Source organism: Condylura cristata, unplaced genomic scaffold (assembly GCF_000260355.1).
Source record: "Condylura cristata isolate star-nosed mole 26May11 unplaced genomic scaffold, ConCri1.0 scaffold00027, whole genome shotgun sequence".
NCBI classification, from domain to species: domain Eukaryota; kingdom Metazoa; phylum Chordata; class Mammalia; order Eulipotyphla; family Talpidae; genus Condylura; species Condylura cristata.
This window is the reverse complement of record NW_004567128.1, coordinates 15,246,291-15,266,200: the sequence shown is the minus strand read 5'-3', so window position 1 is coordinate 15,266,200 and position 19,910 is coordinate 15,246,291. Positions and strand designations below refer to the sequence as shown.

Below are 19,910 nucleotides of genomic sequence, written 5' to 3'. Positions count from 1 at the left end.
ATTCTCAACTGAAAAGCTGGCTGGACAAATGACACCCTCGTGTTTTCCTGGTGGAAATAAAATTGAGGGCTGCCGCTGGTCTTGTCTTTACTTAGTGGTCTCTTCCTGGCTAATTACGCCTTCTCCCATAGCTTCTATTTTTCCTCTGGCTACTGTAAACTTTTCTTTTTATCTTCAGGTCTCAGCACATACTTATATATAGCAGTAGTCTTGGCTGGGGTAAGAGTGCGTCCTGAACATGAGGCTGACTATCACCCCCACACATTTCAGAAACTTAGGGTACGCACTTTCCTTTCCTTCCAGGGCTCCAATTACAAATACGGCAGACTTACTTTGTCGTGTATTTCTCTTAGACTTCCCCATGTATATTTTAAACCTTTGTCTCTGTGTGTTTTAATGTGATTGGTTAATTGTGATCAACCTCTCTTCATTTCACTAAATCTTCAGCCATGCCTAACCTGATGTAAACTCAGCAACCGAGTCTTTAACACAATTCTAGAAGCTCCATTTTAAAATTTCCATTTTTTTCTAAGATATTTTGTCTTTTCATTGGATTCCTTAGACTTGTTAATTATGGCTATTTCAGACTCTGCTCATCAGGATTTTCTATGGGCTGTTTCTAATATAACTTGCTTCTGTGCCTTCCTATCTTCATGAACCGATGAATTAATGCTTGGCCTCTGAAATGCTCCTTTCAGAATCTATGGTCATCTCTAGGAAATAAGCAATACCAGATGCCAGGCTTAGACCTCTGGGCCCTCCTTCTTCCCTGGATCCTATGACTCCTCCAGGCCTTGCTAGCCTCTAGTCAGGGATTCATGTTTTTTGTTTCTGGTTTTTTTGGACAAGGTAGAGTTCAGTACTTCTAGCTGTTCTCAGCAGACATGTGCATTTGAAAATTTGAAATAACCAATCCCAGCACCGTGGGAAGCGAATCACCCCTCACTACCCACACTGTCCCCAAGCTCCACAGTGTTTGAAGTCTGTACTGCTGCGCCTGGCTCCGGTTCCCTCTACATCCTGACCAACACTATCCAAATTAGAACACAAGCTTTTGGGCTGGAGAGATTTATATTCAGACTGTGGCATTGCCCCTACAGCACGTGGCACTGGACAAGTTATTTACCTCTTACATAATTTATTTGTAAAACAAGGCTATGAATTTGCTACACAAGGGTGCTAAAGTGAAATATTGTGGGTAAAGTATTTAGCACAACCCCTAGTGTATAGTAACAACAGTTATTACTGGTTGAGCATATTGTCACTGCCAGTTCTCCTATAACTAATAAATCAATCATCAGGTGCTTGAATCAGATTCTTCACTCTTTGGTGAAATATGTGTATATATTTTCCCTTCATAGTCTGCTCACACTGTCCTTGATTCTGCCCTTTCTTAACATAATCCAACACATTCTCAAAGTCCTCAAAGAGAGCTCAGCCTCCCCCAGAGATGTGCCAAAATTCAAATTTCATACTGGCATGAACTTGCTCTAATTTCTATGCAACTTAGCAGCACACAATTTATCAACTATTATCAAATTTTATTAGTCTCTTTCAAACTGGATTATAAAGAGGTTACCGAAACAGCCAATAATTAGTATCTTTTATAACACCAAGCATAGCACCAAACAAATAAGAGGTTTTCAAATATATACATGGTTCAATGTAGGAAAAAAGTTCGTAGATATTGTAGATATAGTAGTAGATTGAATTAATACTCCAAAGCATATAGAATGGGGAAGGGATACAGAAGAACACAGAAGAAAAGATTATGAATAAATAAGTACATCACAGGAAAAAAAAGTTTGGTAACATATTTACTGAAATCCTTCACTATAAGCATAACTTTAACTAGCCTAGTTGCATTATACTAAAATGACAACTCAAAGTCCAAAGTTGCATTTTTTTTACCATTCAAAATTTAACAGGAACTTTCTAGAAGGACCTTAAGAACACCCTTTCTTCTACAAGGGAAACAAATGTAAATGAAAAACCCCAACTTGTTCAAGAGTTTGGCCAACATTGATCTGTCAAGAGAATATTCTCCCATGGATGGCATTACAATTAAAATCTGTTTTACTTATACTCAAAATAAGATGCTCATGAGAATGAGAACATAACGGTTGAGAGATAAACTTTTGTGTCACAGGCCCTTGGTATGCAACTCTTTGATTTTTTTTTGAAATTTTTTAAATCATAAATACAGAAATAAGTGCTTTCTTAAAACACTGTAACAGTAGTTACATTAATTTTCTACAGAGATTATCTCCGAAGAATGCATGCTACTATTACCAGTGCCTTTTCAATATATTTCTGCTTGAAAATTACCTTCTTCTGATCAATACTAAATCAACTACATTGATAAAGTAAGTGTAAAGTAACAATAGCTTGTTCTATAAATCATCCACTTCTGACAATTTCTGCCTTCATTTTGTCCCCCATCCCCAACCTGGTATTTTGACACAATGATATGCTTTGATTTTGAATGATTGTAGATTTAGAATAAAATTTTCTTTTTAGCAAGTGACAGTATCATTCAGTTCTCAGTTGTCACATGCTAGGAGTGATGCTAAAATATACCCAATGTGTTTACATTTAATGAGATGATACCTAACTCCTGCTGAAATATACAAAGTTGTAGCCGGTGCTAGGCTCTGAGATTTAATTTTCATAACCACAGAATACTTGATTCAGACTCCCTCATAGGAGGAATACATATAAGGACTTCAAAGAGACGACTGTGACCATTTGTAATTTTAACTTTTGAGGGAAGGTGGAGGAGTGATCTTGTTCAGGTGTTAGATAGTGTGGGGATTCTGAGACATTTCTGGCAGCACTGATTCGCTTTTATAATACAGATCATCCAGAAAGGGAGAGAGCATGGGAAAGAGTTAATTCAATATGTTAATATACAGCTGGAAAGAGTAAATATGTAACAACTAGTTTCCTGGAAGACTCATCTGCTCATCCCATCAGATTATAGGCAGCCCAAAGGCTTTTTTTAGCCAGAAAATTTAGTATGACAGCATTTGCAAGTGGAGCGAGACCTGGCATTTGACCTTCATGCACGCCAGCTTACCCACAGCGTTGTAGAGAGGCTCTCCGGTCAGCTTGTCCCAGACGACTGTGGTTTCCCTCTGGTTACTAACACCAATGGCTTTAAAGGAAGAATTAAACAGAAGGGAGTAGAAAATTAAACAAGTTGAAAACTACTTGAGAATCATTCTCATGGTATTTTTTTTTTCAGGCACAGCTAAACATGACAATTTGAATAAACATCTGGAATGTTTGCTGTGTTTATTTTCTTTGCGTGACCCTGGAAGAAGTGAACACCCAATGTCAAGTGCTCCATTTTAATTTCCGCACATTTCTTCCCACTTCACTACCAGCACATGATGAAACGGGCCCAGGTAAACATCCAAATGAAAAGCCCCCAGGTACCTTGCCAAAAGAGAATGCAGTGACTTTACAAATTCATAGCACCCAATTTATTTTTGTGAGGAGACTGACTTTCCTCTTACTCCTTTAGTTACTGGCAGCTACAAGAAATTCCCCTGCACACATATGTGCATGGGCCTGCACATACGGATAAAAAGGCCTCAAGCTAGGCAACCTTATACTGTGGTTAGTTGGACAAACAGCTTTACTCCTGTATTTTCATAATCTGTTACAAGACAAACGAGTGTAGATCAGGTGTGAAAATGGTATTTACATGATAGTGACCTACACACAACTCAAGGGATAGAGTTACAATAAATTCCTCTCAGTAAAATACTAATCAATACCATCTAACTCAATTCAGCATGGTTCTGCTGGCTCAGAGGTCCTGACTTGGTTGTATGTTAGACTCAACTGCAGAATTAAAAAAAAGAAATACAAATGTTCAGGCCTGGCTCCAACATTCCAATTTAACTGCCCTGGGTGGGATCTGAGCATCTGATACTTCAGTGAATCTGTTACAAGACTGGGAGAGAGGGGCACCCCTGAACCCAAGCCTGCCTGCTCTAAATAGGTTCTGCCACCTGTTGCATCAAGACAAAACATACAAGACCTTTCATAGAAAGGAACTTTTATATAACTAGTGTACAATACAGAAAAATATAAAGAATACAGTTTCTGTATCAAATACCCAAAGTTACCCATCCCCTCATGGGTAAAAGTCCACCCAAAGAGGTTGGCTCAAAGTAAGGCCTGAAAACCTGCCACAATTCTAAAGCCCCTTTCAGCAGGGACCCATAGGAAAAGGTCAGAAATGGCCAGACAAGTCTGGGAGGAAAAAAATCAAAATCAAGATAAATGCTGCCATAGTCAACCTCCCCACAGGTCTCTCACCCACGTCTGTTTCACCCAGGCCAGGACCAGGAAACACTGTCTTCTTCACTTGTCTCTCTGATCCCTGTGCTTCCCTCAGGCCTCCTTCTGGCTTCCTATCCTGCTTCCTCCTCTTCAGTCTCCTCTCTAGATTCTCTTCTATCCTGCTCAGTTCCACCCTCCTTTGGGTAGTGGGCGGGGAACCTCCCCTTTCCTGGGGACCACCCTGTTACAATGCTAAAGTGCACCCCGGATTGAATACATGGCTGAAGGATTGAGCTCTTCCAGAATTGCCTTCAAAGTTATAGCATCAGTGACAAATTTGGGGTGCAAATCTCCTCTAGTCACCTGTCATGTGACCTTTTGAGTAGCATATCTAGTGACAAGATACTATCTCTCTTAAACAAGAAAAACCTCTATTCAACAGCTTTGACATTAAAAAAAAAAAAAAAACCTTTTCCTGGAACCTTCTACCTACAGATCTTAGCTATATTCTTTGGAGATATTTAGAAGATTAGTTCTTCAGTCTTTCACAATTCGAAACAACTGTTTTGTCCCTTGAGTCTTCTCTGCCCCTGTGTGCTAAATAATTCCATTTCCTTCAGCTACCCTCCTTATGGCCTGGTTTTCGGTCCTTTCACCTCTTAGGAAAGCTTAACTATCTGTATTATTCAAATCGCACGCCCCCAATAAAACACAATAGGAGTGCTTTGACTAACAGTGGAGGCCAACCAGCACTTATGCCCTTATGCCCGGTAGTAAATAGTCATGCAATGCAGGCAGACTCACACCTTTTCTAGAGGTACAAGGGTGAGATATTTGACTCCAAGGGAGGGCAGAAGCATTAGGTGAAAGGAGATTTGGAGGTGTCATTTTAATAACAAAAGACAAAACTGTTGGCTTGAATAGGAGGGAAGAGAAAGGAGAGCTGGGGGCGGGAGCTGGGATCCAGTAGGAGCAGATCCTCACCCTGCCGCAGCAGGAGTGGGTGGGGTTAATGTTTAGAAGAGCCTCAGGCAGGGCAGTGAGCTGTGGCTTCCCTCTGGCTGGAGTGAAAGGGCTAAGACATGCAGACATTGAAGTGCAAGAACAGGAAGTTGAGGAATGAGGCCCCAGTGCCTCAACTTTCTCTGTGAAGTAGCACACAGCTTATCTACCAAAATGGAGCCAGAAAAAATAAGTCTGGGAATACAGGGCACTATGCCACTGAGCTCAGAACCCAAGGCTGCGAGGGTGCAAATCTCAATTTCTCTGCTTCCCAGCTGCGGGGCCCTGGGTCTAAGTTTTCTTATTTATAAAATGGAGATAATGTTTCCATCTTAAAGTGTCACAGAGAGGCGGCCCCTAAGTTAATGCATATTCAAACAGTGCCAGGCAGAAGGTGAGCGGCAATTAATGTCACCCCTTACTGTTGAGGAGAGAGTGGAATAGTGAAGGTCACGGACAAGGGGACGAGGCTTTGCAGGACATTGGCCAGCAGCACTGTGGGACAACAGAGCCAGAGACTCAGCCAGGTAGAGTACTGGAAATACCACACTTTGTGACAACACTCAGCATGGGCTCACTGCTAATTTGCCGCCCACATCTATTCCCCACTACAGCATCCATTTCCATGAACAAGCTGGAGGCCTCTTACCCACAGCCCTCAGTCACCGAAGGCCACCGTCCTTTATTGCCTCATTGAAACTTGTACTCAAAATGGAATCTAGAGCTCTTGGAGGGGATTCTTTGATCCCAGGTCCCTCCCTGACCACTCCCTCTTTCCTCTCCTAATTCCATTCCTTCTCCAAGTAAGATTGTTTATCTCCTTATCAAGAGTCCAGTGAAATAGCTTCTTGAGATTCTCTTCTAGATGCAAATGCCTTCGTTACTGGTTTTCCCCCAGGCATACGGGTGGTAGGCAGTGCTTGAACTTTTTTGATGTTCAAACTTCTTGTCATTTGCCCCCTAACATCCTTGATTTTTAAAATAGATTTTAGTTTATTTATTTTTTAAAGATTGATTTATTTATGCATACAGAACTGGGGTGCAGACCAGAGGTGCAGGGGGAGGGGGTGAGAGGATTCACCAGAGAAGGAGTGGGGAACAGAACAAGCAGAAGTACTGAAATACACTGCTGAGGGGAGCAGGGAGCGGTCAGGAGAGGTCTGCTGTGACATGTGGGTCAGTTCCCTGGACAGGGATCAAAATCCTGCTGCAGTGGCTGCAACAGCTTCATAGTACTGTGCTTTAACCCACGGTACCACCAGGGAGGGCCCCCTCAATGTTTTTTATTTTTTAAAGATTTATGTATTCATGCATACAAGAACTGGGGTACAGATCAGATGTGCAGGGAGTAAGAGGCTTCACCAGAGACAGAGCGGGGAGCAGAACAGGCAGACTGACAAAGTACACTGCTGATGGGAGCAGCAGGCAAGACAGGAGAGGTCTGCTGCGCCATATGGGTCACCTCTGGGGCCAGGGATTGAATTCGCACTGAAGCAGCTATGCCCAGCTTGCAGTGCTGCGCCCTAACCCGTTGCGCCACCAGGAAGGGACCCTCAATGTTTTTTAGAGAGAACTTTTCTGACTGCTAATCCCAGCACAGGAGATTTTAATAGTCCCTTATTTTTATTGCCTAGTTAAATGCTACATTCAAATTGTCTCTGAAAAGTTATAATCACATTGAGAAAATATACTGAGGAGCAAAATACTTTGGAAATGCTCAGTGTTATTAATACTTGCTATCTTGAAAGATTTATGGGTGACATAATCCTTCTTTAAGAATAAAGAAGGATAAATCTTTATGAGTAAATCCATAATTTACCACTGGAGCACGTTTTTGAAAAAACACACATAGCAAATAATAAGAGTACCAGAGGCTGTGGGGCTACAAGTGTCATGTGGAAAGAACACAGTCCCTGGGGGTTCTCTATGGCAGCCCAATGGGTTAAAGCACAGCACTATAAAGCGATCACAGCCACAGCAGCATGAGTTCGATTCCCAGGCTGCTGGGGAGCTCACCCAGATGGCAAGGCAGAAATATCCTGACCTGCCCGTTGCTCCCCTCAGCAGTGTATTTAAGTCAATCTGCCTGTTCTACTCTTCACTCTGTCTCTGGTGAATCTTCTCATCCTCCACTGGCCTATATCCCAGTTCTTATATGCATAACTAAATAAATCTTTTATTAAAAAAAAAAGGAAAAGAAAACAGTCCCTGGAAAATGTATGCTTGATGTAACAGGGCAATTGCAACTGAAATGCTGCTAGGGAGATATTCAGAGAATGGGGTGACTTCTGAGACCCGTGAGAGGTGAGAGGAACAAGCATGATTATGACCAATAGGGAAAGGCAGCGGAGAAATGGTATGGGGTTTTGCTTTTCTAGAATACCAAAATAAAATAAATATTTTTGATACAAGACTAGTGGCTGAGAATTTTCATGCTCTCATTTTCATCACTATGTTGCACTTTGCTTGTATCACTTGAGAGATGATGAATGATAGTATCTGGTGTTGTAACTTGTGATACTTTGTAGTTCCTTTAGTCCAGTGACTGATAAACAGAGCTACAGTGTGTCAGTGTGAGAGAAGCAGCCTATTACTTTTCTTGGGTTGATGTGTTTGGGATGTTCAGCTAGAGAGTGGACTTTCATTTTGGAGGTGTCGCTCCTAGAGACCCAGAATCAACAAACTTTCTGACAGATTAGGACAAGTAAAACCAATAAAATTGGAATTTGCCAACAGAGATATAAATAGCTATGGTGAATTTTGTTAATGATGATCAGGAAGGGCTATGAAGGAATGGCTCCTCACTGGAAAAGCTTACTTCCTTGCCATACTGGAACTAAAAACTGGAGCGACTTCTGAGGTTCCTATCAGTGTTAAGGAAAAAGAACACTGGACTGGCAGATGGGAAACATGCAGTAATGCTCCCCAGCCCTAAATGGCTACAAGGCCTGTGATAAGCCCCTTTCCCTCATTTGCAACTAGGTCTAGATGACAGATGATCCTTTAAACAAACAAGCAAAGGTTGGCCCTGGGCAGTGCCAATTCAATAAGTTATCCAGGGGAAAAGATAGAGTAACTGGCTTGCTATGGAGGGGCTTGTGGAAAGTTCTCTTCCTTGGCCGTAGGCTGGTAGTCGTTGAGAAGGAAGGACTGGGACACTGACTCAGGCTTGGGTTTCCTAATGGCCACACAGAGGCATGCAGAGCAGAGGGCTGTGTTTCAGGATCCTAACACAACAGTCAGGACAAGTAGAAGGCCAATCACTTGGACAAGAGTCATGTGTCATCTTCATCTACACCATAAAAACAAAAAAGGGAATGGCACTGACTTGGTACAGGAGACCAACACACGGCAGCCTACCTAATCTGTAAGGAAGGTAGAGTGATTTCAAAAACCCAGCCCACCCCAGGAATCTACATCCTGAACATAGCTTCCAGTCACCCAGATTATATGTCTCTTGAAATGGATCTTTTGACAAGAGTGTGGTAGTGAATGCCTTTTGCGTGTGCATGCTGTTTAGACTGAGTTTGTAAGAACAGTTCAAGGAGGTAACTAACAATCACTTTGACACACAGCTCATCTAAAACTTGGTCAGTGAAACTCCAAAGGAAGTTTTAACATTTGCACTTAGGTGCAGAGATAAAATGAGTGTAGGACATTTAAAAACTGTTAGCAAAATATCAAATCATACATGGGAGCTTATTTCTTTAAAAAAAAAAACCTGCAATGGCAGAAATAACAATATTACTTTATGACTTTCCATTAATTTGTGAACTGGGTTAACATCTGCTTCCCCGTTGACTGCAGCCCTAGCACACTGGCACATAGTAGGCACTCTAGGAGTATGCTGAATGAATGGTTTGGTTGTGTTTAGATTTCTTAAAAATGAGTTTCACTTATACAAATAGGGAAAAGCATAAAAAAAAAATCCAAGTTTCAATTCGAGAGTATTAGCAAGTTCCCTATCTAGAACCACTAATAGCCCTTGAATGATGAACTTGGAAAACTTTAAATATAAAAATGTGGTAAGATGACAGGGTTATTTTTCCCCTATATTAATGACACAAAACTGATCTTAGATATTTCGATTCAAACTATGAGAAAGAAAAGTAAAACTACGAGGAACTAATAGACACATCTATCAGAATCTAACAAACAATTCAGGGAGATTTTACAAGTATACTGATTCCAAGTAAGTCCCCAGACTGCTCCTTCTTCTAGTCTCTCTCCAGCAAAGCATCCCCCATCAGTCTAGGTGCTCCAGCAAAACCCCAAGCTTCCTTTCTAACTCAACTCTCCCCCTGGCACCCCCACGCGCACCCTACCCATCAGAAGTTCTGGTCCTTTCTCCTCACCTCTACCCTACCACTGCCAGTCGAGTCATCACTCCTCTCTCAGGGGAGACAGCAGCCAACACACACTAACTCTTAGTCAGGAAGTTGTTATTAAGCTGCAAAGTCAGATACTGCCACCCACTGCTGCCTTGCTTAAAACCTTCTCATCGAGATGGGAAAAAAAATGTGCAAAATGATGTAAAAATAAACTTTTGTAATAATTTAAAAAAAGCATCACATGGAAATGAAATCATTTATACTACTGAGTGTGATACCTTCATCATCATTAAAAAATCTTGTTTGTTGATTAAATCAATATAAATTAAAAAAAAAAACCTTCTCAAGGCTCCCTGTGACACTAAGAACACCCAAAGTTCTAACTATGGCTGCCAAGGGCCTGTTCACTTTCCTGACTGCAGTTTCTCCTGAAAGCCCTTACTCCAACACGCTAGCCTCTCAGTTTGGCCAGCTGACCCTCTTTCCCATCCAGGGATGTGCCAAGTCTGTCCCCACCACGGGACCTCTGCCTTCAGTTTGGAGCCAAGTAAATGCATTAATGACGATGACAAAGATAACCAGACCATGGAGTGAAAGTCTTTTAAAAATACCTTTTATGTTGGAAATATCAATATTGAGCTGTCCAAGTTTCTCACAAGTTTTCTCTATACACTCATAGACAGACTGCAGAATTTCCTTAGGATCTTGTTCCACCCATCTTTGAACAAAAGAATACATTTGGTTAGTCCATAAGAAAGGAATATTTGTCATTTGTCATCAATGAAATGGCATTTATTTCTCTAGAAATGTACACTTAAGAGTGTGTGGTAGCACAGTGATTACAACTGAGATGGAAAAAGGCACAAAATGATGTAAAAATAAACTATTATATTATAAAAAAAAAAGAGAGAGAGAGAGAGAATATGGCATTGCATGAAGAAAAGCATATAGGCCAAAAAAAGGGGAATCATATAGGCAAAGCAAAGCCCATCTAGTATTCTAAAGAAAGGATTTGAAGAAAGGTCTTTCCCTTATATTTTTATTATTCTTTATACAGTAATTGATCGTTTGAAAAGAAGCAAGGAATAAACAGGTCATGAATAACAAACATTCTAACTATTTTTATTTTTTTTCAAATTCAGTAACAAATTAGTTCCCAAATTCTTTTACCATGTAGGAATGATGAATTTTAATAAAATGCATGTGTCACTCGTTATTTCTAACTAAATTTATTTAGCAAAAGAAATTTTGAAAAGCCAAGTAAGCATACTAATCTCTTTTGCCATTTCCCACCAAAACACTCTGTTAGGATTTAGAGGAAACATTTAAACTTGGTCAAATAACTATTTCATGTAGTGAGTGATAGATACAAGTTCTTCATATCCAATCCCAGTGCAATTTTGATAAGATACCAGGCTTTAGAAGGATAACAAGGCTCACCATAAATGATGAGGAAGAGAAACCTAGGGGAAACAAATGGCAATAAGAGGAAACCCCAAGGTTGGAACAATTTAAGTCAAAGAATCCTACTCTGGGATCTGGAAGTTGCATGGGAAATGGAAATACATTTCTTCTCTGCCTTCCTCAGGTCCGCCTTGCTAAATACTAACTTTTCCTGAACTTAGAGTTCTGTCTCTGAATTATCTTTTTCTAAAAAATTAATCTACTTCAACATATTTCTAATTTTCATCCTTCTAAGACACTGGTATCCTCTCTCCAAATTGCATGGGGATCAGGCCTGTGGACAACCATTTAAATGCTGGCAACACATCAATAGCTTTATTATTAAACAAAAGATTTCTCTGACAGAATATTTTTCATGGTAAGAAAACAGTAAAATTAGTAAGATAATTTTTTTCTTTCTTAAATTGAAATAAACTTGACAATGAAATGAACAGATCTAAAACTCTAATTCATTGAGTTTTTGGAAATATATATACACTTGGCTAACCAACATCTCAGTCAAGATGCAGAGTGTTTCCTCATTCCAAAATGTTCTTTCATGCCTCTTTCACATCAGTCACATAGCCCACAGAGCAAGCACTTTTCTGGTTTCATGAATAAAGCTGCTATAAAAACTCATGTATAAAATTTTTTGATAGACATATGCTTTCATTTTGCTTATATAAATTACTAAGTGTAAAATACTCTGGATGCATGGTTCATTGTATAAGGAATTAACTGTTTTTCAAAGCAGTTGCAGTTATAAAAGTGAAATGTTAAAGGGTGTGCTGAGTACCTATTTACAATTACTACATGTGACATTTATTTCCAAACAGGATGATAGATCTCTGAATACTTTTTTAAAAAACATGAAAAAAATAGGTGAGAAAAATAAAGGAGATTTTCAAGTTTTAAAAAAAAAACATGTCTTCATTTAAGGGGGAAAAAAAACACTTAGACTCAAATCAGCAAAGTGGCAGTTTGGATGACTTCAAAGTCAAGGGTAAAATTTCTGATATTTAATACCCCTTTGTGTTGCCACTTTATCATCCCCTTCTTTTCTATCATTGACTTTCTAAGCCATCGACTTCCCATAGAGTTTTGCTAATTACAAGATCAATGCTATCCCCGAAACCTTCTCCTGAGGGTATCTGGTTAAGTTTACTTTACAAAATAATAGGACAGGGAGAGTGAAATAGATTAGTAAACATGACACATCTTTATATATTAAAGATTTACATACCCTTCTTTTGGAAACTCTTGTTTTATTTCTACTTGATGATGACTAAGTAGTTCAGCTGTTTTTGAATTGAAAACCTGAAAAATACATTGCAATATTAGGGTGAAAATGCAGGTCAAGAGACAGATGTCTAAAGTTATGCAGCAACTGCTTAACACTGACAGAAAACGTACAACGATATGCCACACAGGATGCTTGTGGCATATCTTTCTTCACTAGAGAATCTTAAAGGTTCTATGGCAGCTTCAGAAATAAGAACTTCTCTTTCGATAATAGAAATCGACTAAACATAAAGCTCAAAAGGAATTTCATTTTGTTAAAAAAAATGGTTCTAGATGTAGAAAAGTAAATACATTAACTAATTAATAGTACAGGTTGTTTTTTAGATTCCCCTCAGTAAGCCATCGTGAGTGCAGAAACTGGAAATCAAGGATGCCCAGGCGGGGAAGCACGCTGAGCAAGCTCCTTGTAAGGGAAGTGCTATCATGCAGCTAGTTCTCAGGAGGTAAGCAGAGGCAAAGCAGCGCAGAAGGGGTTGGCATGCAGCTGGGTACTATTTGTGGCACATTTGTACTTTGCTGACCCTTAATATCAACTATGAAAGCGAGTGGATGAATGTTGCCCAAGAAGTGCTGTGCAATCCTTTACAATTTTAACACTATAATCATGCGTTGCTTAATTCCTTAATTAACTGGAATATCCTGATAAACTCCAATTTAGCATTAGGGTATCTCCAGGACATTTGTTCCAGTTGTCTTTTTTTTTTTCTTTTTGAGATTTATTTTTATAATAGAGTCTCCATGGTGGCCTAGAGGTTAAGTCTTAATTCTGTCACAGCTATGGTCTGAGTTCGATCCCTGGCCAGGGAGCTGACCTACATGGCACAGCAGACCTCTCCTGTCTTGCCCGCTGCTCCCCTCAGCAGTGTACTTCTTCAGCCTGCCTGTTCTGGTCTTCACTCTGTCTCTGGTGAATCTTCTCTGTCTCTGGTGAATCCTCTCACTGCCCCTGCACCTCTGGCCTGTACCCCAGTTCTGTATGCATGAATAAATAAATCTTTTAAAAAAATTATAGTGACTATGCTTTTTCTCACCGTCCATTAAGAGATAACAAATACAAGTTGTTTTTTTTTTAACACAGTTCTGCCAGCATTTTGTACAGAAAAGATACCTAACCTTGATTTGTGAGGATCAGAGAAGGCCCTTTCAAAAAAGCAACTGCTCGACTAAGAAGACTCAAGGGAGTCGAGAAGGCAGAAGGGAGTCCTGTGGAAATCAGGGAGGCTCAGTGAGGCAGGAGCGCAGCCACCGTGATGTATCTGCTGTGATCCAGGTGAGACACCTGGAGGGCCCCGCTGGAGCAACAGTAAGGACTAAAAGGAGTGAAGCACCTGAGCCAGTGATAGTTAAACCAGGAGACATAAGCAACGAGACTTGTCAAGTACTTGGATGGGGAGAAGAACAAGAAGGGACCCCGCCAGGATGACAGGTTACAGGTAGGGTAGGAGGTATTCGCAAGACAAAGGACAGGTGGGAGCTGATATGGTGCTGAGAAGATTGCTTATTTCATTTGCGATAATGTGTTTGAGATGTCACTTAGGCACTTCAGTGGAGACACCTGGCAGTCAGTTGCTATATTTTAGGTCGTAAGCTTAGAGATTCATTAAGGACTGGTAGACAAATAAGTTCTGGAGAGCTGATGCACAGCACAGTGATTATCAACAACATGGCATTGTAAGTTGCTAAGAGAGTAGCACTTAATTGTTCCCAACACAAAAAAAGAAATTATGATTATTTGAGTTGATAAGAGTTGCTAGCTACCACTGGGGTGGCAATCACAGTATAATAATGTATCAAATCAATACATCGTACATCCCAAATGTGTACAGTGTTACATGATTAATGTTACGTGTCAATCATACTTCAATCAAAAGGAAGGAGATCTGTTTTCAGAATGCTGTGAGCCAGCAAGGCAGATGTGAACTTCAGTGTAGTTCACAGAGGCGGAGTGCACCGGGCTGGAGGCACACAGACCTGGGGGGAGGGGATCAAGCCCCAGCCTTGCCCATGCTGGCGATTTGGCTTTTAAGTTTTCTGAGGCTCAACATTTCCATCTGTAGAAGGACTCAAGAAAATAATTGATGGAAAGTATTTTGAACTGGGAAACATAGTATGCTCCCAGAGAAGCCGCAGCTAACTGTCACGGCTACTACGGCAACTATTTTCTTAATTGCTACTAGTACTGCTACCATTTCTGGAATGTAGAATCACTAGTTCTATGTTCAACTCTGAGTCTAAGTCATGTCTCACTTCTAGGTTTTGTTTTGATGGGAAAGCAATTAAATACTGAAGTAACAAGGGAGATTAATATAGGAAGCCGATTTCACGCAACACAGGCACAGAGCATATACACAAAGATGTTACCACCAGCCACTGCTGCTGCTTCTGTTTCTTTTTTTCCCATGAATAATTCTTCCTCCTCCTTCTCCTCTTCTCTTCATCTTCATCATCATCATATCATCATTATCACTACTCCCCTACTACTGCTGCTACCTCTAAATGGTAGAATTAGATAGAGGTCACCAGCTCTTTAACTCTATGCCTAAATCATGACTCAGTTCCCTAATCGGGAGGGGGAGAGTTAGAAACTGAAGAATCAAGGCAAATTATTTTTCTAAAAGATTGTTTAAAAAGAACTTTCTGAAACAACCTATGTATTCTGCTGAGGAGGAGCGTAGTGGAGGGATGAGATGATCTCACTAAGTCCTTTGGGCTTGTCTCCCTCCCCCCTATGATGAATTTAGCCATGCCATCAGGAACATGCACATTCATTTCCCTCCCCACACAATCCCCCCACTTGTCTACTCTTTTATGCCACATTCAGCTTAACTGTGTGATAAAACATTTTGCAAGAATGTACACTCCCTCTTTAGGACACAGATACTATGTAAGTTTGAATGGCTTAAAATAAAAAGACTAGCTGTAAATATGTTACATTGCAGCCCCCTCCCCAATGGTATCTTCCCACGAGTCACAGCAGTAAAGGGAACAGAGCAAATGGCATTCTAATTTTCACACAAATGAACTGTATCTCCGAGCTGCATATATATACACATAATACAGCTCTACTTGCCGAATTCCATTTTTTCCAAGGCTCCACAAATGTTACCTTTAGTTTTTAATCCCAGAGTTTTAGTCAATACAGCTGAGCCCTGGAGGCCCCTCTCTGCTGTTGTCTATTTACAAAATGAACCCCAGCCACATGGCAGAAGCTGGGTTAGATTTGGGGGGGGGGAGAAAAGGCACTGTTCTGCCCCTCAAGGAGCCCAACATAGAGCTCTGAACACTGAACTCTTGTGAGAGATCTTCTGACAAGAATGTGTTCTTGACATTTATGTAATATGATGGTCAAGGAAACAAACCAACTTCGTGGGGGGAAACCCACAAAAGAGCCACAACTAGTTATCACAAGAGCGGCCTCATTCTGGCTATGAGCCAAATGGCTTTTACCAAATTTACTGTTCATTAGTTCTTGATCCTTGATGGGTGCTTAGTAAATATGCGTGGAGTAAATAAATGAGAGAAAAGCGGAAATCCGTCCCTAAGCTTCATGAGATCTCTAAGTATGATGAGACAACTGGAACCAAAGTCAGGTTTCCTGCCAAAATAAACAGGGAACTACAATCCTAACCATTCTTCACCGACACGGCTACTGGAACAAAATGGTTCCACAGCCATTATCCACAGCGACGACACCTGAGCCCTGCCCAGGGCCCACTGAAACTGAGTTACAAGCTGGTCAAAACCAGCATATTTACTCAGAGGCAAGGGTTTTTACATACTGCAAGGACAATGTCTGTCTTTTTTGGGAGAAAATTCATGTGTGACCATAATCAGACCAGATGCTGGAATGCTACAGGTGGGTAGGTGGCCTTCAGGAGTCTCTCATTTGCCCTTCACAGTGCTCCAGGCAGCAGGAGAGCTAAGGTTGGAGTCCAGGTTTCTGAGTGTGACCGACTCAGTCTTGAACCCTAGCTCCTCCAGTCACTCTGCGACCTTGAACACAATCCTCAGTGCAGTCTAATCATGTGTGGGAAGGAGCTTAACACAACTATCTACCTTGCAGTTGTGACAAAGACTGAATGAGATAATGTTGAAGTCCTCAGCCCCGAACCTGATACATTTCAAGTCACAGCACATCCTAAGTCTGTTTTCTTAACACTGGATTTCGTGAGGGAAATAAAGAAGTTACCACACCAAGAAGGAAGTTGACTGAGTTGAAACTTTTGTCTTATAAAGAAATGCCCCTCCTTAAAACCTGTTATACTAATGCTCTTTCCAAGAAGTTCCTCTCTGCAATCTGAGTAACTATGTGCCAACCTCAGTTTACTTTCCTATCAGACAAGCTGGAAATTTCTCTTTAGTCAAAGCATATGCCTCAGGTCCCAAGATAAATTCTTTGACAACTGGAAGAAGGAATGAGTATGTTCTAAAAGTGTAGGCCTACTACAAATATACAATTAGGTCATCAAACATACCCGAGTCAGAAGTTCAGACCTTTGAGACAAAGTGGAAAAGATAACCAAATCAGTTAACCTTTATATTAACGAGAAATAAAAATGTATTCAAAAATGTAGTCACATATGAAGCACTCCCTGTAAACAAAACATGTCCATTTGCTGTAGTGTTTGCGAGGTTTCAAGAAATACACATATAGACAAGACTTAAAAAGAGGTCTGTGTTCTCACGGACAACTGGCATAAAATTATACTGTAATGTAGAAGGTGACAAGACCTATTAATGGAGGTATAAGCGCTATAGGAAAGGGGAGGCACTGGCTGGGGCTTTGAGGAAGACTCTACTAAGAGAGGGCAGTTCAGCCACTATTTGGAGGTAGTAGAGAATTTCCAGAAGCAGACACAAAGAGAAGACACTTTGCTTGAGTGAAAGGGCATGAGTAAAGAAGTCTAGTGTTCCTTATGGGAGAACGCTAACATTGCTAGCAGAGACAAGGGAAAAAACAAACTTGTGAAAGCTGAATTACATATGCAAATTTAATGAACATTGTCAGGAAGTTATTTAAATACACTTAACATTAAAAACTTCCTTATGACAGTTTTAATCCACTGTCTACTGTCGTCTTTCCTGAGAAGACACACAATTATTTTTGAGTCATAATTGTATCATGGAACAATATGACTGGAAGAGCTGCTGGGAATCACCCTGTGATTGAAGCACTTATTCAGCAAATCTATTATCTGCATTTGGCAGGGAGTGGTTTAGCAACCTCTTTCCTTACAACCAGAATGAAGTAACTTGTTTAACCATTACCAAGTTTTCCTCTACTTTCCAGTCTTTTATCTGCCTCAGAAGTATCCATTCACAAGTTTCTCAAGAAGTGGAAAAACTTTCATCAACTTTTAGACATCATTCCGTATGTGGGGTGGGAATCTTCTGACTTTGTACCCAGTTTATTTATGGAGAACATGGAAACAGAGCCCAGGAAACAGTATCCAAGTTTTGAAGGATCGTGTTGGACAAAAGCTTATGACAGATTGAAGCTGATTAAACTCCTTCCCATCAATGCAGAAAGATGCCTCTTGGGCAGCAGAATCTGAAGGGTCGGATCGGGAACACCGCAGTAAATAGAGGCTGCTGGACCACATGGACAGCGCCAGTGAAAGTCGCAGGGAAGACAAGCATAGGAAGGCTGGCTCTAAAAAGGAAACCTACCAAGTTAGGAAATATTTTACCCACTTCATAGAGGGCAAAGGCTGTATAAACTGGAGGACAATTGCCATGTTCGGTTTGGCCTCTACAGAGCTTTATGAAGGAGCTGTCAACATTGAAGAATACAAAGATTTCACAGAAAACTGGGTGACCAGCTTTTCTTAAAGAATTTAAAGATCTGGCAACACTGGGCTTGTGTTCCTGCATGGCAGCTACAGGCAAGTCCCCTTGGCTTGGGTGTGCTCTCCAGTCTGCCCTTCTCCCTTTACCAGCCTGGCCAGGCAGACATTTGTGTGGGCTATCCTTAAATATGACTCAAAAAATCAACCCACAGTCAATGCACATCTTAATAATCTTTCTTACTTTGGGAAGATGTAATTTTGACTTTGCATTTTATATATTCACTAAATCCAGTTAGGTAGACTTTCTTACGTAGGATTCAAGATTCCTTTAGAAACATTTATATGAATGGAAGACAAAGTGAAACCTGCCCTGGATGAGCAAAACATAAACAATGCCAGAGATGGTGGAACTCTCTTGGCAGCTCAAACCAGAGTAAGTCATTAAATAAGATTCAAACCAAAACTGAAAGTTTTCAACTTTAGACAGGAGAGGCAAGTGTTAAAAGGAAGGCACAAATAAAGGTTTTAGGCAAGTGGTCAACTAAGTAGAACTTTGAAATATGTGTGTGGGTGTGTGTGTATAATGTATACAGAGCATACATATACATACATATGATGCATGGAAAAAGTGACTTGAGTTAAAGTGAAGAGGGAGCTAAAGAATCATGAAATATTTACAGTAACTTGCAGGTTAGTCAAATGGCCATTGAAAGCATGGACTCTCAACCAACAAACATTTATTTAAATTACTTTTTAAAATTTAAATTACTTTTAAATCCTTTCACTGAACTCCAAGCTAGGTGGCTTGCAAAGCTAGTTTCCTAATTGCACAGATTAATTAGCAGAGAGTCACCTAAATTGCACTGGTCCCGGTAAAAGTCTGCTGTCATTTGGCTACATGGTAAATAAGAAGAGAAAAAGGATTTCCCTGTGGCTGTATGCAATGCAGCAGGAGAAGGCGATCATCTGTTCCTGATGCGAAAAGTATCAGAACACAAATTGGCGAGCCTTGGAAATTAAATAGATTCTGGTAAAAGCAGTGCGGTGTGACTGTTCCCTAAAACGTGTTCCGCCACCCCTTCTTCCCCTCAGCATTCTACCTTCTGCAATTTCTGGGGGAGAGGATGACAACGCATCATCACGCGGATACTTTATTCGTTCTACTGCTCCAAAGGACGCTGTGTTAGGCTATCACAGCCGTGACACAGCTTCCTCCCATCCAAGGACGTCCTGCTCCCCGCAGGCCAAATGCTCCAGGGAAAGACCGCAGTAGCGGTCAGCGTGGCCACCTGTCCCTGGCCGCAGGCGGGCCGCTCTGCACGGATGCTCAGCGTGTCCTAGCTGTTTCTGGGGGAGGAGTCCCCGTATTGGTAGGTGACCCGGCTCCACCACCAAGGCCGGGGCTGCTCAGCGCGGCCGGCTGCGGGGGTCGCGAGAGGCCGAGGTCCTCCAGGCCCGGGCGGGGTAGCTCCAGCGTGGAAGATCCCGCTCCGGGAGCCCTGGCCTGCTTCCCTTGCCTGGCGGCTGGGACCCGGAGCCTAGGGAGGCGCGGGATGGGGACGCGGCACCCAGCCCCAGCGTCCCCAGGCTCCCGCCCCAGCTCGGCGCCTCCTCCAATGTCACCCGGGCTCACCAAAAAGCGCGTCGAGCTGGTGCCTTGGTCCACTGCCCCCACCAAGGGCCCCAAAACTGCTTTCTTCGCGGCTGCCATGAAACCAGCTTCGGGTCGACCGGCGGTCGCGGCCCG

At 41.4% G+C, this 19,910-nt stretch overlaps 1 protein-coding gene across 4 annotated transcripts in view; it reads right to left on the bottom strand.

Annotated features, from left to right (window-relative positions):
- The window catches only part of GK (glycerol kinase), a 57,922-nt gene extending 38,018 nt beyond the window's left edge, over positions 1 to 19,904 (bottom strand). For all 4 annotated transcript variants that reach the window (XM_012730393.1, XM_012730394.1, XM_004689929.2 and 1 more), the window contains exons 1-4: positions 19,797 to 19,904; positions 12,316 to 12,389; positions 10,241 to 10,347; positions 3,080 to 3,157 (exon numbers count right to left, since the gene is read on the bottom strand). In XM_012730393.1, the coding sequence (XP_012585847.1) occupies positions 3,080 to 3,157; positions 10,241 to 10,347; positions 12,316 to 12,389; positions 19,797 to 19,874 (337 nt within the window). In that variant the 5' untranslated portion in view covers positions 19,875 to 19,904. The remainder of the gene's footprint in view (positions 1 to 3,079; positions 3,158 to 10,240; positions 10,348 to 12,315; positions 12,390 to 19,796) is intronic.
- Between the last annotated feature and the right edge of the window lie 6 nt (positions 19,905 to 19,910).